The 18,707-nt window shown below is 46.7% G+C and overlaps 2 protein-coding genes across 2 annotated transcripts in view; one reads left to right on the forward strand and one right to left on the reverse strand.

Moving 5' to 3' along the window:
• LOC119952154 (gastrula zinc finger protein XlCGF57.1-like) overlaps positions 1 to 18,707 on the forward strand; it is a 97,515-nt gene that overhangs the window by 29,589 nt on the left and 49,219 nt on the right. The window lies entirely within an intron of this gene.
• LOC119952159 (zinc finger protein 585A-like) overlaps positions 8,106 to 18,707 on the reverse strand; it is a 57,220-nt gene continuing 46,618 nt past the window's right edge. The window contains exons 3-4 of the mRNA XM_038775755.1: positions 13,509 to 14,099; positions 8,106 to 9,038 (exon numbers count right to left, since the gene is read on the reverse strand). Of these exons, the coding sequence (XP_038631683.1) occupies positions 8,688 to 9,038; positions 13,509 to 14,099 (942 nt within the window). The 3' untranslated portion in view covers positions 8,106 to 8,687. The remainder of the gene's footprint in view (positions 9,039 to 13,508; positions 14,100 to 18,707) is intronic.

Consider the following 18,707-nt stretch of genomic DNA (forward strand, 5'->3'; position numbering starts at 1 on the left):
TGGTGAGGAAAGGGATCAGTTCTGTAATAATAGACATAAGCACTGGAGATCAAGATGTGGAATCAGTATGGGTAGAAATAAGAAATAACAAAGGGAAGAAGTCCGTGGTCGGAGTAATCTATAGGTCTCCAAACAGTAGTTCTATACAATGGGACACTGTATAAACCAGGAAATTCTGGGGGAGTGCAAGAGAGGTACAGCAATAATAATGGTGATTTTAATAGGCACATAGATGGAGGAATCAAATTGGCAAGGGTAGCCTGGAGGCATTAGAGATTGTTTCCTGGAACCAACCAGGGAGGAGTAGGCTACTCTCAATTTGGTATTTTGTAATGAGGAGGGATTAATTAACAACTTCATAGTTAAGGATCCACTAGGGAGTAGTCACTACAGTCTGGTAGAATTCAAGATTCAGTTTGAACATAGAACAGAGAACAGTACAGCACAAAACAGGCCCTTCGGCCCTCGATGTTGTGCCGAGCATGTCCCGAAACCAAGATCAAGCTATCCCACTCCCTGCCATTCTGGTGTGCTCCATGTGCGTATCCAATAACTGCTTGAAAGTTCCTAAAGTGTCCGACTCCACTATCACAGCAGGCAGTCCATTCCACACCCTAACCACTCTCTGAGTAAAGAACCTACCTCGGACATCCCTCCTATATCTCCCACCCTGAATCTTATCGTTATGCCCCCTTGTAACAGCTACATCCACCTGAGGAACTAGTCTCTGAACGTCCACTCTATCACTCTTGGCAGCACGGTAGCATTGTGGATAGCACAATTGCTTTACAGCTCCAGGGTCCCAGGTTCGATTCCCAGCTTGGGTCACTGTCTGTGCGGAGTCTGCACATCCTCCCCGTGTGTGCGTGGGTTTCCTCCGGGTGCTCTGGTTTCCTCCCACAGTCCAAAGATGTGCGGGTTAGGTGGATTGGCCATGATAAATTGCCCATAGTGTCCAAAATTGCCCTTAGTGTTGGGTGGGGTTACTGGGTTATGGGGTTAGGGTGGAGGTGTGGACCTTGGGTAGGGTGCTCTTTCTAAGAGCCTGTACAGACTCGATGGGCCGAATGGCCTCCTTCTGCACTGTAAATTCTATGATCTATGATCTATCCACCTCATCATCTTATAAACCTCTATTCAGTTGGCTCTCATCCTCCTCCGCTCCAAAGAGAAAAGCCCTAGCTCCCTCAACCTTTCCTCATAAGACCTATCCTTCAAAGTGGAATCCCACACTAATGTTCTGGAATTAAACAAAGGAAATTACATAGGCTTGAGGTCAGATTTGGCCCATATAGACTGGGCAAGAAGGCTAAAAGGTAGCTGATGAGAAGTGGCAGTTGTTTAAGGAGGTACTCACTTCCTAACAGCTAAAAGATATTCCCAGTGAGGAAGAAAGATGGGAAGGGGGGTAAAAAAACACCCATGGCTAAACAAGGAAGTCAAGGACATTATAAAGACAAAACTAAGTTACATCATATTGCAAAGGTCAGTGGCAGACCGGAAGATTGGGAAACTTTCAAACATAAACAAAGGGATACTAAAAAAGTATTTTTTTAAAAGCTGAGGTAAATTACAAAAAAAAACTAGCAGAGTATCAAAAAGGACAGCAAAAGCTTCTACAGGTACATAAAAGGGAAGAGAGTCTCCAAGGTGAATATTGGCCCCTTGGAAGATGAAACTGGTGAGTTAATAGTGGGGAACACAGAAATGGCAGAGATGTTAAATCAATATTTTGCCTCAGTTTTCACGGTGGAGGACACTAGTACCATTCCCATAGGAACGGGCAATTGAGAAGTAATAGAAAGGCTGGAACTTGGATCAATCGGCATTAATAGGGAATGGTACGCAACAAACTCTTGGGATTGAGGGCGGACAAGTCCCTAGGGCCTGATGGCCTACATCCTAGGGAGTTAAAGGAAGTGGCAGCAGAGATAGTGGATCCATTGGTTATGATATTCCAAAATTCACTGGACAGGGCAAAGGTTCCAGTGGATTGGAAAAATGTCAACGTAACGCCCTTATTCAAAAAGGGTAGGGAGGCAGAATGTGGAAATTACAGGCCAGTTAGTTTAACATTTGTTGTTGGAAACTTGCCAGAATCAATTATCAAGGACGTAATATCAGGACATTTGGAAAGCCAAACCGCTATCCTTCAGAGTCAGTATGGTTTTATGAAAGGCAAATCATGTTTGACTAATTCACTTGAGTTCTTCGAAGATGTAACAAGCAAAGTGGATAATGGGAATCCTGTAGATGTAGTATATCTAGACTTTCGGAAGGCGTTTGATAAGGTACCGCAGAGAAGGTTAATTCACATGGTGATGTTACATGGGATTAGAGATAATTTATTATCTTGGATAGAAGACTGACGGACAGGAGACAGAGAGTCGGGATAAATGGGTCTTTTTCTGGATGGCAAGATGTAATTCGTGGTATGTCACAGGGTTCGGTCCTTGGGCCCCAGCTATTTACAATCTATATCAACAACTTGGATACAGGGATAGAAGGTTCTATAGCCAGATTTGCAGATGACAAAAAATAGGTGGGACAGTTACAATGAGGAAATAACATAGAACATACAGTGCAGATGGAGGCCATTCGGCCCATCGGGTCTGTACCGACTCACTTTAAGCCCTCACTTCCACCTCATCCCCATAACCCAGTAACCCCTCCTAACCTTTTTTGGACACTAAGGGCAATTTAATATGGCCAATCCACCTTAGCTGCATGTCTTTGGACTGTGGGAGGAAACCGGAGCACCCGGAGGAAACCCACGCAGACACGGGGAGAATGTGCAGACTCCACACAGACGGTGACCCAGCGGGGAATCGAACCTGGGACCCTGGAGCTGTGAAGCCACAGTGCTATCCACTTGTGCTATTGTGCTGCCCTAAATAAGAACCTTTCAAATGGATATAGATAGGTTAGGAGAGTGGGCCAAAATGTGGCAGATGGAGTTTAACATGGATAAGTGTGAGGTCATCCATTTTGGTCGGAAAAATGGAAAGGCAACTTATTAACGAAATGGGGAGAGACTTCAGGCTGCTCCAATGCAGAGGGATCTGGGTGTCCTCGTGCATGAGTCACAGAAAACTAGCATGGTAGTACAGCAGGTAGTAAAGAAAGTGAATGGAATGTTGGCATTTATAGCTAAAGACACAGAGCATAAAGGCGGGGAAGTGTTGTTGCAACTATACAAGGCATTGATAAGACCACACCTGGGGTATTGGGCACAGTTTTGGTCCCCCTATTTGAGGAAAGATGGAATGGCATTGGAGGCAGTTCAGAGGAGGTTCACTAGATTGATTCCAGAGACGAAGGGCGGAATTCTCCGCAGGGCCGAATTCGTGAAGGCCGTCGTGAACTCGGCCGAGGTTCACGACGGCCTCGGAGCCCGCTCCCCGCACCTAATTCTCCCCCATCCGGGGGGCTAGGAGCGGGCCTCCATCTTTCTTGGCAGCGACCTCGTCACTCCGAGAATGTGAAGTCATCCGCGCATGCGCGGGTTGCCGGTTCCAACCTGCGCATGCGCGGATGACTTCATCGCGCAGACGGCACGAACCCGCGCATGCCCGGTGGTCGTCTTTCTCCTCAGCTGCCCGGCAAGACGTGGCGGCTTGATCCTGCCGGGCGGCGGAGGGGAAAGAGTGCGTCCATTTTGGACGCTGGCCCGACGATCGGTGGGCACCGATCGCGGGCCTGTCCCCTCCCGAGCACAGTCGTGGTGCTCCCGTCCCAATTGGGCATCTGGTGTCTGTTTCACGAATGCAGCGACCAGGTGTGTTTGCCGCTGTCGTGAAACGGGCGTGAAGGGCCGGCCGCTCGGCCCATCGGGCTCGGAGAATCGCCGTTCGCCGTAAAAAACGGCGAGTGCTGATGCGTAAAAAATGTCGGGGTCCCTCCCACGATTCTCCCAGGCCGCGTGGGGAGCGGAGAATCGTGCCCGAGGGGTTTGTCATTTGAGGTGAGATTGAACAGTTTAGGCCTGTATTGTCTAGAGTTTAGAAGAACGAGGGGCGATCTAATTGAAATATACAAGATGATAAAAGGTTTGGATAAAGTAGACGTGGAGCTGATGCTTCATCTTGTGGGGCATTCTAGAACATAGTCTTAGAATAAGAGGCAGCAAATTTAAAACGGAGTTGAGGAGAAACTACTTCTCCCAAAGGGTTGTTAATCTATGGAATTCGCTACCCCAGAATGCGGTGGAAGCTGGGACAGTGAGTAAATTTAAGGAGGAGTTGGATGGATTTTTAATTGGTAATGAAATGAAAATCACTTATTGTCACGAGTAGTCTTCAAATGAAGTTACTGTGAAAAGCCCCTAGTCTCCACATTCCAGGGCCTGTTCGGGAAGGCTGTTACGGGAATCGAACCGTGCTGCTGGCCTGCTTTCAAAGCCAGGTTGGATGGTTATGGAGAATGGGAAGGAAGGTGGAGTTGAGGCCAGGATGGGATCAGCCATGATCACATTGAGGGTGTTCAGGCTCAGGAGGCTAAAGTGCCTACTCCTGCTCCGAGAGCATGTGTTCCAGGGAGGAGATGCTCTGGCTAATTTTGCAATCCAGCTCTGGCCTGTAGCATTGTAGGTAGCAGATGAGGAACATATCTGCCATGATAGTATGGCGGAGCAGACTCGATGGGCCGAATGGCCTAATTCTGTTCCCATATCTTATGAACTTAACCCCCCTTTCCCAAACTCTGAAATGATTCACAGTGATAACACTTATTGGTGACCGTGGTTAGATGTTATTCCGTATAAATAAGAGCTGACACATGCTAATGTCTGAGCAGTAATATCAAAGTGCAGCAGCATTACCATTACACTCTGGGTAGAAGCACCATCTCCAGGTAAATGCTCCCTGCTCTGCCCCAGATGCCATGGTCCCAGTCAGTGGAATATGTAAAACCTCAACAAATCTCTGTGCTCAGGGAATCCCTTCTTATACTTTATTACATCACAAAGTCTATGGAGACTGATTTAACCCAATCATTGCTGAGCTAACATTTGATTGGACCAATTACAAAGCCTGTCATTGAACCATCTGTACCCGCCCAAGCCACGTCAAACTCTCAAACAATTGTCTTCCCCACGCTCCGTCCCCGGTACAGGGAGTCAGCATTCCCATGACAAGCAGTGAAAACATGGTGGCCTTGACACCCAGGTGTTGTCTAGGATTCCAGGCACTCTTGTTTTCTCTGTCCTCTGGGAGCTGTTTATCTCCCTGTTCCCACACAGCAAGTCGTCTGTTCTCAGCTCTGCTCGATTTCTGCTGGAGTTTGGTCCCTTTTACACCTTTCGGATCAATAAAACATTTGGTCAGTGAAGACCTAAACCACAATTTCCCATCCTGTCACCTGTCAACCATCCTTACCCAGAGCGTAATCACAACAGGAATAAAAACAGGAGAAATGTAACAATCAAATTCAAAATAAATCCACAGCCAGTCATAGAATTTAATTTAATGTTCACTCATTAGCAAGAAAACCCGAAGCAGGGAGTTCCCCAGGAATCTTACAGTCCACACCTCGAGGGGGAGGAGAACTCTCTCTCCGACCCCTCACTCAATTTAACTCCGTTATCTTCCAGTTCTATTCCGGCCCTGCCTGGGGTAACATCTACTCGATCTTTTCTTCTCCTGAAGGAGCGCCGTGAGTTCTCGGTCACTGGTACATAAGGACAGATGCTTCAAGCATGGGTGTAAAAGATTCTCCAGCTCTCTATTTACCCTTATCCAACTTGTGGATAGTTCTTACTCAATATTATTTCTCCCAAGTCCATTATTGGCCCAATTAGTTTCTTAAAATCTCTTAAACTTTAATTTCACTCCCACTTTGCCCATGTCCAGTGTGTTTAATTCTATCCGGATTGTTTTAAAGTCAGTTTCTCTCAGGAGTGTGTGTCAATGTCTTGATGATGTCACAATGGTGTCTCAATCCCCTGGCCACATTAACCATTTCATCTCCTGCTGTGTGTGTTTGGGACCCGGTCTTCAGTCCATTTCACCATGAATTTAGGCTTGTTATTTTTCACATGTAACAAATTACAACTGCACACCCACACCGGGATCCCAAAATCACGTCACATATACTTAACTCTCAGATGCTCTGATGAAAATATCAAAGTGAGTGTCTGTCTTTCTGATCTGCCCTGTTATGGTGCTGATATTTCATGTTGTGGCCGGGCTTTCAAATGTGGATTTCTTTAAAACAAAGTTCATGGGCCAGGATGTAAATATTTCCAGGAGAAAAGCGATCAACTTATTCATCCAAGACAAAAGAAGCCATCAGACTCCATAATGAGCTGATGGCTGGTCAGACAAGGGGAGTTTCAGAGGACAATGGGTCTTGATTGAACTACCATCGATAAACAGGAATATCCTGTCTTTCCCAATAACTAGTGGGGTCTGGCTAGGACAATGGCCGGTGGTGGGCGTATACCTAACTGACCAGCATAAAGAAAGGAGCATCCAACAGATCTTGAGTGAGAACCTGGGAGTTGCCCAGGCACAACCATCGCAAGAAGAAAGGACCTTGGGTTTCAGACCCAGAGAAGATACCAACATCAAGTGATCGAAGCCTGTCAGCCTCCGTTACTAAGTGCGGCTAAAACCCAAAACTCAGCTGTGAGTCTGAGTCAGATTTTCCTGAGTAATAGAATTATGAATAAAATTGTGTTAAACCGTGAATCTGTTTTGTCCTTTGTTCACCTCATAAATAAGAGGACCTGGGTAAATCTTTTGAGTAAGTAAACTGGTCGAACATATCAGAGGTTTTAAAGGTACAGCATTTTGGCACCTCAGATGGTCCTTCGATAAGAAGTAATACGTTACTCCGAAGTCGAACCTTCAACCCAGTATTCTCCAACACTCCATATGAGCCTGAATTAAGAGGACAGATTGTCCCGCGTAACGGCCAGTCTTAAGTGAGTGAAGAACTAATACAGATTCAACCAGCTGATTGGGCCATAAACCAGGAGTCTGGGACGTGAGAAGTACAAACTTTAGAAAAGATCTGGGATAGTCGGGGGCTTGAAAGAACTCCGTGGGAGGGAATTTAGTGTAAACCCGGACCCCTATCCCAATTGTTTTCTCACTCCACCCTCACCAAATCCTCACAGAATAGTGATGGCCAGTCGTGTCGAGTGGGAGGATGTCTTCCACGCCTATAAAAACAGTAAATGGTCCAAGTGGGTGCAGTGGGACGAAACCCCCAAACCGGATCTGGGATCTGAAGGAGAATATTGTTGGGAGTCATACTCTGGCTCTGCTCTTCATTCCTTCTTTGGTGTTGCTGCTGGTGTTGGTCACTGTTGTGGCCGTTCGTCGTAAATTTAATCAAATGAAAAAAGACAAGAATAGCCAAATAATAAGATTATCGCAGGGCCTCCGTGGGCGCCGCTGCGCGCATCCACCAGCTAAAAGCCGAGGTAGCAACGAGAGACGAGAGGGACCGTGTCAACCTCAGACACGAGTCAATTCCAGGCCCAGTATGACAAGGCACTGAAAAAAACACAGCGCGCTATCGGTGAAATTAAAATGCAGCAACCTGCAGGCTGCGGTAAAAGTCTTATACGTAACAAGGAAAGAAAACAGGACCCGCGCTACAGACCACACCAAATGCCTGCTCGAGATCTTATGAGGGAAGGCTGAGGGACTTGAGGCTGTTTTCGTTAAAGAGAAGAAGGTTAAGAGGTGACTTAATATAGGCATACAAGATGATCAGAGGATTAGATAGTGAGAGCCTTTTTCCTCGGATGGTGATGTCTGCCTTGAGGGGACATAGCTTTAAATTGAGGGGATAGATATAGGAAAGATGTCAGAGGTAGGTTCTTTACTCAGAGAGTAGTGGCGTGGAATGCCCTGCCTGCAACAGTAGTGGACTCGCCAACAATAAGGGCATTCAAATGGTCATTGGATAGACATATGGATGATAAGGGAATAGTGTAGATGGGCTTTAGAGTGGTTTCACAGGTCGGCGCAACATCAAGGGTCGAAGGGCCTGTACTGCGCTGTAATGTTCTATTGACTATCTACATATTCCAGACATTCACTGGAGCGTTGGTGGATACCAGATTGATATATTCCATTCAACCACACGCAACGTAAACATTCCAATCATTTATTGTCCAGGACAATAGACACAGTATCTTTCAAACATTCCCATCTGATCCCAGGTATCAACATATTCTGTTTATTCTTTATTGTCCAGGTCAGGGGGAATTGTTCACCTTGGAGCAAGGGAGGTTGAGGGGAAGCTAGATACATACATGAGGGAGAAAGAAATAGAAGGAGATGCTGATGGGGGGAGATGAAGAGGGGTGGGTGGAGGCTCATGTGGAGCATAGATACTGACAGAGACCAATTGAGCCGACTGGCCTGGCCTTGTGCTGTAGACTCAATGGAACAGAGACAAATGTATTTATTTTAGATCTGCCTCTCGTGCTTGAAAAAACTCTTCACTATTAGGATACAGTAAATGTCTTTCATCAACTTTTGTGGATCATTTCAGTGGAAATGTGCTCTCCCGGCCTGAAGGAGTATCTGCTCACCGGAAGCAAAGTCGTGATACCGGCCAGTCCAGCAGAAACTCTCCGACCCTCCCACTTCACCCAGTGTCAGAATGAACATGGTTCAGTCCTGGGTGTGATTAACAGCAGCAATAACAGCAGAATCCAACCCCTCTCATCACTTGTGAACTCGCTGATGTCTCCGGAGGTGGGATGACTGGGTGAATCCCTTCCCACACATAGAGCAGGTGAATGGTCTGTCCCCAGTATGAACTCGATTGTGATTCTTCAGGGAACATAAATGACTGAATGCTTTCCCACACACGGAGCAGGTGAACGGTCTTTCCCCAGAGTGAACTCGCAGATGGATCTGCAGGTTGGATAACTGAGTGAAGCTCTTCCCACACATGGAGCAGGTGAATGGTCTATCCTTGGAGTGAATTCGCTGGTGGATCTGCAGGTGTGATGAATCAATGAATCTCTTCCCACACTCAGGGCAGGTGAACGGCCTCTCTCCGGTGTGAACCCGCTCGTGTCTCAGCAGCTTAGATGATATCCCAAATGTCTTCCCACACTCTGAGCAGGTGAATGGCCTTGTCTCGGTGTGAACACACTGGTGTGTCTCCAGGTGGGATGAAGCACTGAATCTCCTCCCACAGTCATAGCAGGTGAACACCTTCTCCCTGACGTGAACTCGCTGGTGCCTCAACAGGTTTGATGAATGAGTGAATCCCTTGCCACACTCGTGGCAGGTGAACGGCCTCTCCCCAGTGTGACTGCGTCGATGAGTTTCCAGCACAGATGGGGATCTGAATCCCTTTCCACAGTCCCCACATTTCCACCGTTTCTCCATGATGTGGGTGCTTCTCCAGGTTGGAGGACCAGTTGAAGCCTTATCTGTAAACAGAATACTAGTATAGTCTCACCCCACTGTGACTGGTGTGATTTCTTTTCAGGCTATCTGACTGGTTAAAAATTCAGACCTGAAAATCTTGATGAAGGCTGCCAGACATATATCCATGGACTGAAAATGTGTGTAACATACAGATTCACTTCCTTTCCCTTCAGTTGCTGCAAGTCACCAATGTCCCCCCAGAATGAGATAAGAAATGTAAAGGGGGAGACATTGATTTGCTCCCAGATGTTGCCCAGAGGAAGTTTCAATCTGAAACTCATTGTCCAACCTCCACATTGTGACGTCTCAATAAAGCCCGACCTGAATCAGCCAATAGGAATCAGCCTACTCCGCGGATACGTCTCCGGGTTCCACAGCGCAGGCCGACGCGCAGAAACACTGCGCAGCCCCGCCCCTACCCGTTTTTAACCCCCCCCCCCCCCCCACACAAACAAGGTTTCTTGGAGCGCGGCGAGAGGCCACTCGCTGATCATTGTCTCCCTCCGGCCCGGGACTGCGCATGTCCAAGGGAGAGGGGAAGCTGCGCATGTGCGGAGAAGAACCCACCCTGGAACATCCTGCTGAAGTGTTGACGAATGGCAAGGCGGGAGGACCGGATGAACTCTGGTCCTCCAGCCAATCAGAGCGTGGTCTTTGTGTGAATGAAGATTGAGCCTCACACAGACCGAAACCTCCTCTTGTCTCCAACATCTGTCAGTAAAACACTTTCTTTTCACCCCCTTTCCATTTCTTTTCTCATTCTCACCTTCAATTGGTCACTTGCAGCAACTGAAGGGAAAGGAAATGAATCCAGGGAGGGTGCAGACTCTGCAAAGCTTGGCCCAGCTCTCTCTCTCTCTCTTAAAGACATTGACATCCTTTGCTCCCTCAGCTTGACACATTGATTTGTCTGGCTAAAAGGATGGTCTCTTTCCCAATGTTCACAATTAAAGGGCTGCTTTCCCCAGCCCTCGGTTTACCACTGAAATTATACACAACTAAGAACCGGTATTCCAGCTACTCCTCTGTGCATTAGGAAACTCTTACGTTTAACATCAACAATTTGATCAACAACAAATTGATTTTTCTGGATTTTTCACAATTAGATTGATGTGAAGTGTTGGCTAGTGTAGACTTGAGAGATGAACAGACACTTCCAACACTGATGAAGGTTCAACTCAATTTTATTAACTAACTTCTAACTAACTAACACACGATGACTGTGGGTCTAAATGATGCTAACTTAAACTAGAGACCTAAGCCTTGTCCGAACCAGTTGATTCTCTCAGCACATGGTGTGAGTCTGTGCTGGGCTGGATGAGTTCTTGTTACACTGAGAGGCAGCACCCAGAATGAGCGGGAACCGTGGTGCCCTCTGCCTTTATAGTGTGTGTATTCTAACTGGTGATTGGCTGCGGTGTTTGTACATGTTGATTTGTCCCTGTGTGTGTCCATCAGTGTGTGTCTGCACCATGATATACTGGTGTATATTATGACATGATGCACTCCAGGGAAAGTGGATGAGAGAAGTTGACAGGCTCTTCAACAGAAAGTGAGTCCCTCTTTTTCAAATGAGCCAGAGGGAAAGATTTTATTTTATTTTTTGACACAGTGAGTTGTTCTGATCGGCCTGAAAGTAGATTCAATAGTAACTTTCCAAAGGGTAAATGCTTGAAAGGGAAGAATTTTCAGGGCTGTGGGGAAAGAGCAGAGCAGTTGGATGAATCAGTCCTTTCAAAGAGATAGCAGGAGCACAATGGGCTGAATAGAATTCTCCTGTGGCTGTGAATCTGAGCCTCCTGCTTTTGTGCAGGCTGAAAGGGACAGATTTCATTGCAGCCTCTTCCCTGTTTATGTATTTAAAGAGATGGGGTTCTCTTTAGCTCTGAGTGACCAATATAACAATTGGAGACACATTTCCCAGTCAGTCCTCCAGCACCTTCCTGTCTCTCTATTAGTGCCCATGGCAGTTTCCCAACTGGGACACAGGCCCCGTTATTCTCAGCTAAATTCAGCCTCAGCTCCGTCGCCTGCCTGTCATTGACACGAGCAATAGACACAGAAAGGTGCCCGAGGCTCAAATGGGAAGAAGCAACTTGTGGCTCTAAATATACACTTCAACATTTGTCAGTCAAATCCATGTTGTTTATACTGGGTTTTTTATTATTAGATTTAGGCACTAGAGGCAAAGGGTGGGGGTTTTAAAGATTAACTTTCCCTTTCTAACTTTGTATTGTCTACAGCGTCAGCCGTGGCTCAGTGGGCAGCTCTCTCACCACGGAGTCAGAAGGTTGTTGGTTCAAATCCCAGTCCAGGGACCTGAAGACAAAAATCACATCCAACATTCCTGGTCCCAGCACTGAGGGAGTGCTGCACTGTCAGAACAGCCTTCTTTCAAATAAGATGTTAAACTGAGGCCCTGTCTGCCCCTCTCAGGTGGGTGTAAAAGTTCCCACAGCCACTATTTTGAGGAAGAGCAGGGAGTTATCCCCGGTGTCCTGGTCCATATTTATCCCTCAGTCAACATCACTAAAAACAGATCATCTGCTCATTATCACATTGCTGTGTGTGGGATCTTGCTGTGTGTAAATTGGCTGCTGCATTTCCTACATTACAACAGTGACTACACTTCAAAAGTACTTCATTGGCTGTAAAGCACTTTGGGACGTCCAGTGGATGTGAAAGGTGCTATACAAATGTAAGTTTTTAAATTGAAGATTTCTGTTATCTGATGATGTTATCTGGAAATGTATTGATTTCAGCCACAATTAACTTACCATTTAATAAATTCACTTTGGTTCAGACAAGACTTTAACCAATTAAGGCAAAGGCAGAATTCTCTGGATAGGAAATTTAAAAAGAAGTTTATTAAATTGAAAAGGTTTACTGAACAACTTTGACATTGACTTTTCCAACTTCATGCGGGTGATCAGTCTGTAGAAGCGTAACCCTCTCTGGCTCCTTCTTTGACAGTAATTCTTGTGGAATTCAGCCTCGGGAGTCTGGCTCCTTCTTTGACAGTAATTTCCTTGGAACTCGGCCTCGGGAATCTTCAGTACTTGGCCAGCAAGGAAGACCTTCAGAACCTCTACTTTTATCCCCAAAGTGACCATTACCTCACGTCAGAGTTGGGCCTGTTGTAACATGACCATTGGTCAATTTGGTCACTGGATTAATTTAATTGGCTCCCCAATTACTGACACCACCTTCTCTCATTATCTCAGACAGGAATACAATAGAACTGTTTCATACTATCCCTTTATCTGATTCTATACTATCCCTTATTCAGACAGTTTCAAATGTTGAGGCTAATCAGAGTTTGAAGGTTTCTCTTGCCAGTACATTTATCCTCATTGCACATTCTTTATACACAGCAATTAAACTTTTACATTTTTACAGCAATTAAAATTCAATCTCTTACTGTAACTATTAATTCATTGTTGAGACAGTGGTTCAAAAAGACAGTGTGTGACAATAACCTTCGTTCTGCTTTCTCCTATCTATGACTACCTATTTTGGCCACTTTCTGAGTCTCTTGGAAAGGTTGAGGAGGGGCTTCATGGATAACCTCACCCGGTACGGGAGTTGAACCTGCTCTGTTGGTGTTGCTCCACATCACAAACTGAGCTAACTGTCCCCCTTGTAAATATGGAATGATTCCGTAGGCATCAGCCAATGCCTGTCTCCCATCATATCTTTTCATATTGTTTTTCAGTCCACCGCAGACAACTTGCCCCACATACCCTGATAGATTTCATCTGTGGGAAACAGCCAGATAAATCAAACATAGAACCATGTAACTGCCATATCATCTTCATGGCAACATGGCTTGCTTTAATCAGAAATTGGAACTAAATATATTCTAAGTTACAAACACCCTTTCACTCTGTGATCCATGTAAAATTTGAAAACAAGTAATTGCAACAAAGCTTAAAGAGGATCATCCCACTGGAGGCAAAGCCATTGGACCGACCAGTGCAGCAGAAAGAAACCCTCCGACCATCCACATCGACCAACTGACAGAATGAACATAATGCTGTTCCGGGTGTAATTGAGAGCAGAAACAATAACAGCAGAATCCAACCCCTGTAATTACTTGTGAACCTGGTGGTGTCTCAGCAGGTATGACGAATCACGAAATCTCTTCCCACACTGAGAGCAGATGAAAGGCCTCTCCCCAGTGTGAACTTGCTGGTGTCTCCACAGGGTGGATGACTGACAGAATTCCTTCCCACACTGAGAGCAGGTGAACGGCCTCTCCCCAGTGTGAACTCGCTGGTGTCTCTTCAGCGTAGCTGGATCACTGAATCCTTTCCCACACTGAGAGCAGGTGAACGGCCTCTCCCCTGTGTGAACTCGCTGATGTACCTGCAGGTGAGATAACTGGGTGAATCCCTTCCCACACTGAGAACAGATGAACGGTCTCTCCCCAGTGTGAACTCGCTGGTGTGATTGCAGTTGGGATAACTGACTGAATCCCTTCCCACACTGAGAGCAGGTGAATGGCCTCTCCCCAGTGTGAACTCGCTGGTGTTTCTGCAGGTTGGATGAATCACTGAATCCTTTCCGACACTGAGAGCAGGTGAACGGCCTCTCCCCAGTGTGAACTCGCTGGTGTATCTGCAGGTGAGATAACTGAGTGAATCCCTTCTCACACTGAGAGCAGGTGAACGGCCTCTCCCCAGTGTGAACTCGCTGATGAATTTCCAGCGCTGATGGAACTCTGTATCCCTTCCCACAATCCCCACATTTCCACGGTTTCTCCATGTTTTGGGTCTTCTCGTGTCTCTCCAGGTCAGACAATCAGTTGAAGCCTCGTCCACACACAGAACATGTGTCCGGTCTCTCCCCGCTGTGAATGATGATGTTTTTTCAGGCTGTGTAACTGGATAAACCTCTTTCCACAGTCAGTGCTCTGGAACACTGTCACTCGGGTGTGTGTGTCTCGGTGCTTTTCCAGTCACACTGATGTTTAAAATCTTTCGAAGCAGACAGAACAGACAAACATTTCTGCTTCCAGATTCAAAGTCCGATGATATTCAGGTCCCAAGGAATCGAGTATCTGGCAGATCCAGGGGTGACGTTTGAGATTTTGGTCTGTAATTCCTCCTCTTCTAATATCCTGTAAAAACAATTTATAAAAGACATCTCTGTCAATGTAGGATAGAAATATAGAACTGACAATTATAGTGTCTATGGAACATTCTTTCCTCTCTCATTCTCCAAAATTTATAAATCTCCATCCCACACACTCTCCCTCCATTCTCACTCTGCTGTATCTAATATTCACCCTCCCAATTCTCCTGAAGGTGCTGATTCAGGCTGATTGACAGATCCATGCTCACTGCTTCCTGCCCTGGTCACAGAGACCATAACAAATAGGAGCTGCAGTCAGCTATTTAACCCAAGGAGCCTGCTCAACCATTCAATGGGATCATTGGCCGATCTAGCTCAGCACCATTTTCCCCCATATCCCTCGATATCTTCAATGTCGAAAAACCTATCAATCTCTGTCTTGAAAGTACTTGATCGGTTGAGTTGCAGTCCTATGGCGTGGAGAATTCCAAAGGCTCACCATATCCTTGAACGAAGAAAGCACTCCTCATCACAAGTTTGAATCTATATTTAAACATGTTATCCATAACCCTAGACTCCCTTGTCAATCATAAATATCTCTAACTCACCCTTGAATATACTCAATGATCCTCAGACTCCACTGTTCCATGTGGAAGAGAAATCCAAAGATTGACAAGTAATGTCGAAAAGGTGTACAGGTTAGGTGGATTGCCTATGCTAAAATTGTCCCTTAGTGACCAGGGATGTGCAGATTAGATGGTGTGACAGGGATAAGGGAATTCTATCAGATGGTCAGTGGGAGTCTCGATGGGTCGAATGGCTTCCTTCTGCAGGATTCAGGATTGGATGGATTAACAACTCTCTGAGAGAAGAACTGACTGGAAATGCACAACATAGCTGCAGTATTATATTACAAGACTAGAAATAGTAACAAATGCACATTATTACAGAACTATCAATAATATATCTATTCTGTACCATATAACAACACTAGACACATCTCTGTCTGATATTAATTTACGGTCCCCTTAAATGTCAGCCATCTCCTGGGGAAAGCAGCCCTTTAATTGTGAACATTGGGAAAGAGACCATCCTTTTAGCCAGACAAATAAATGTGTCAAGCTGAGGGAGCAAAGGATGTCAATGTCTTTAAGAGAGAGAGAGACCTGGGACAAGCTTCCCAGAGTCTGCACCCTCCCTGGATTCACTTCCTTTCCCTTCAGTTGCTGCAAGTGACCAATTGAAGGTGAAAATGTGAAAAGAAATGGAAAGGGGGAGAAAAGAAAGTGTTTTACTGACAGATGTTGGAGACAGGAGGGAGTTTCACTCTGTGTGAGGCTCAATCTTCAGTCACACAAAGGCCTGCGTTGTGATTGGCGGGAGGACCAGAGTACTTCCGGTCCTCCAAATCTTTCAATTGGTGCTCCTCAGCAGGAAGGTCGGGAATGAGCTCCCTCCCCCGCAAATGCGCAACTTCCGCTCTCCTTTGGACATGCACATCCCGGTTTCGGGAGGTGGGGAACCAGCGAGCGGTTTCTCGCTTTGGCCGGAGCCGGTTGCCTGGAAACCTCGAATCAAGCAGGTGCTGGGGGAGGGGGAAACAATGGTAGGGGCGGGGTTCTCGAGTTCGCCTGCGCACTGGAGCCCGGAGACGTCACCGTGGAGCAGCGGAATCCCTATTGGCTGATTCAGTCACGGCTTCGTTGTGACGTCACAACACGGAAGTTGGACAATGAGTTTCATGATAAAACTTCCTCAGTGTGGACATGTTGATCACCTGATCTGTATGGGAAGGGATTCTGTTTTATATCACCATTGTTTCTGCTCTCAATTATATCCAGCACTACATTTTGTTAATCATGTCAGTTAGTCAGTGTCTGTGCTTGCAGAGTTCCTTTCTGCGGGACTGGCTGGTCTCATGACTTTGCCTCCTGTGGGCTGATGATCTTTGTCTTGTTGCAAACACCTGGCTTCAAATTTCATGAGGATTAGCGAGTGAAAGGATGTTTGGAAGTTGCAAGATATTTAGTTCTTATTTCTGTTTGAAACCCCATAATGCATGCCACATTACCATGTGGCCCTGGTGGTTACGTTTTTTTTTGTTTCTCGAGGCATGAGGGGCAAGTTGTTTGTGGTAGATTGGGAACTGACAATAAAAGGGATGACAAGCAATCATTGGCAGTTAATGAATTATTGCACATATACATAAAATATAGACTAAGGCAGTGTTTTTCAAACTTTTTTTCGCGTGATCCATTTTTGCCAACCAGCCGACCTTTGCGACAATCGCCACGTTTAATGCAAAATGGGAGCCTGCTTATTCTCATGATCTCACTTGAATCAGGTGCAAAGGAGGAGGGGGCAACGCACATATCTGGAGCAGACCTCAGCCAGTTCCTTTGTGTCGTCTTCATCTTTACAAAAATTCAGCTTCCCAAACCCACCAGAAATAGACAGAGCCCATCAGTCGCTGTGGCCAAAACCCAAGGGCGATAATCGCCAAAACACACCAGTACCAAGTCCGGGAAAGAATCCTGCGCTGGGCCAGACAGACAAAGACCAGATCAGGATTTACCAAGTCATTGGGGCAGACCTGACGAAGCGCCGGGCAGAGTTCAACAGGGTGAAGGTGGCCCTGTACAAAAGCCAAGTCAAATTTGGGATGTTGCACCCAAATTTTGTACTTTGGGTTACATTCCAGGGCAGGGGGCAATTCTTCACAGCCCCTGTGGACGCGGACAAATTGGTCCTGGAGAACAGGCTGGGAAAACGGCAGTAGAGACAGCGGTGAAGAAGATCACTCTAAAGGACGTTATTCAGCCTGAGTGACACTTTGCACGGGACTTTATTGCCTCACTTTGTAGTTGGAAACTAAAGTGGAAGAACAGAGGGGCGAAGGCACTGGAACACAAGAGAGGCGGACGTGGATGGCAGGAGGGGAAAACAGATAGCGGGTGAAGAGTAGACACATAGCCGACCCCAAGGGGGGGGGGGGGCACCGCACTGGCATGAAAGCTAAAGAGAGAGGGGGAAAGAATCATAGGGGAAACATAGGGACAAGGGTAGTAAGAGCATTAGGCTGGCTATAACAGGCCACATGTGATGACTTGGAATACAAAGGCACCGCAAGCAACCACTTTGGAGGGTCCTTGTATAGGGAAATGCTGGAGTGCAGGGGCTCATCCACATGGCGTACACACTGTTGGCAGCCATGTTGGATGGCCCCATGGACAAAGGGAAACCCCTGGACACAGGGGCCCGACCTCATGGTGAGAACAGTGACTGTGGCCATTTTGGATGTCCCCCAGACAAAGGGAAACCCTTTGATTGATCCCACAGGAGAGGGTGGGGGTGGGGGTGGGGGTCAAAAACCCCCCCCATCAGGAATATCACCTGGAATATCAGGGGACTCAACGGTCCAGTGAAAAGTTCCAGAGTCTTCACCCACCGGAAAAGTTTGAAAGCCGACATAATCTTCCTTCAAGAGACGCACCTAAGGGAAAAGGACAGACTGCGGGTCCGGAAGGGCTGGGTGGGACAGACCTACCATTCCCGCTACGGGTTTAGCACCAGATGGGTAGCCACACTGTTAGATAATGTTTATCTAATGTTAGATAGGACAATGTTTACAGCAACAGGACAGTTACGGACCCAGGGGTACAGTACGTCATAGTCAGTGGTGTCCTAGATGGGGCACTGGTCGCCCTGGTCAATGTGTACGCTCCCAACTGGAACAACACAGAGTTTCTAAAGAAGACCATGGGTGAAATCCCTGACGTCGACACACTCCGACTTATCATGGGGGGGGCTACTTTAACTATGCACAGAACCCAAGAACAGACAGGTTGAATCCCAAAACAGGGAGGACCTCTAACATGGCAAAATAACTCAGCATATTTATGGAGCAGACGGGGGTAGTGGACCCATGGAGGTTCATCCAGCCAGGGGAGAAGGAGCTCTATTTCTTCTTCCAGGTACACAATGCATCCACCTGGATTGACTTCTTTGAAGTGGGAAAATCGGTGCTTCCCGGGATAGTAAGAGCGGAATACTCCGCGATCATGGTCTCCGCCCACCCTCCACACGACACGGATGTGAGGTGGAGACGGACTGTGCCCAACACCCCCATGGAGGTTGGACATGGCCCTCCTGGCCGATGAGGCTTTCTGCGAGAAAATATCACAGGCCGTAGATGGGTATATTACTAATAACCGGAACGTTCTGGGA

The sequence above is a fragment of the Scyliorhinus canicula genome, chromosome 17 (genome assembly GCF_902713615.1).
Source record: "Scyliorhinus canicula chromosome 17, sScyCan1.1, whole genome shotgun sequence".
Lineage (NCBI taxonomy): Eukaryota > Metazoa > Chordata > Chondrichthyes > Carcharhiniformes > Scyliorhinidae > Scyliorhinus > Scyliorhinus canicula.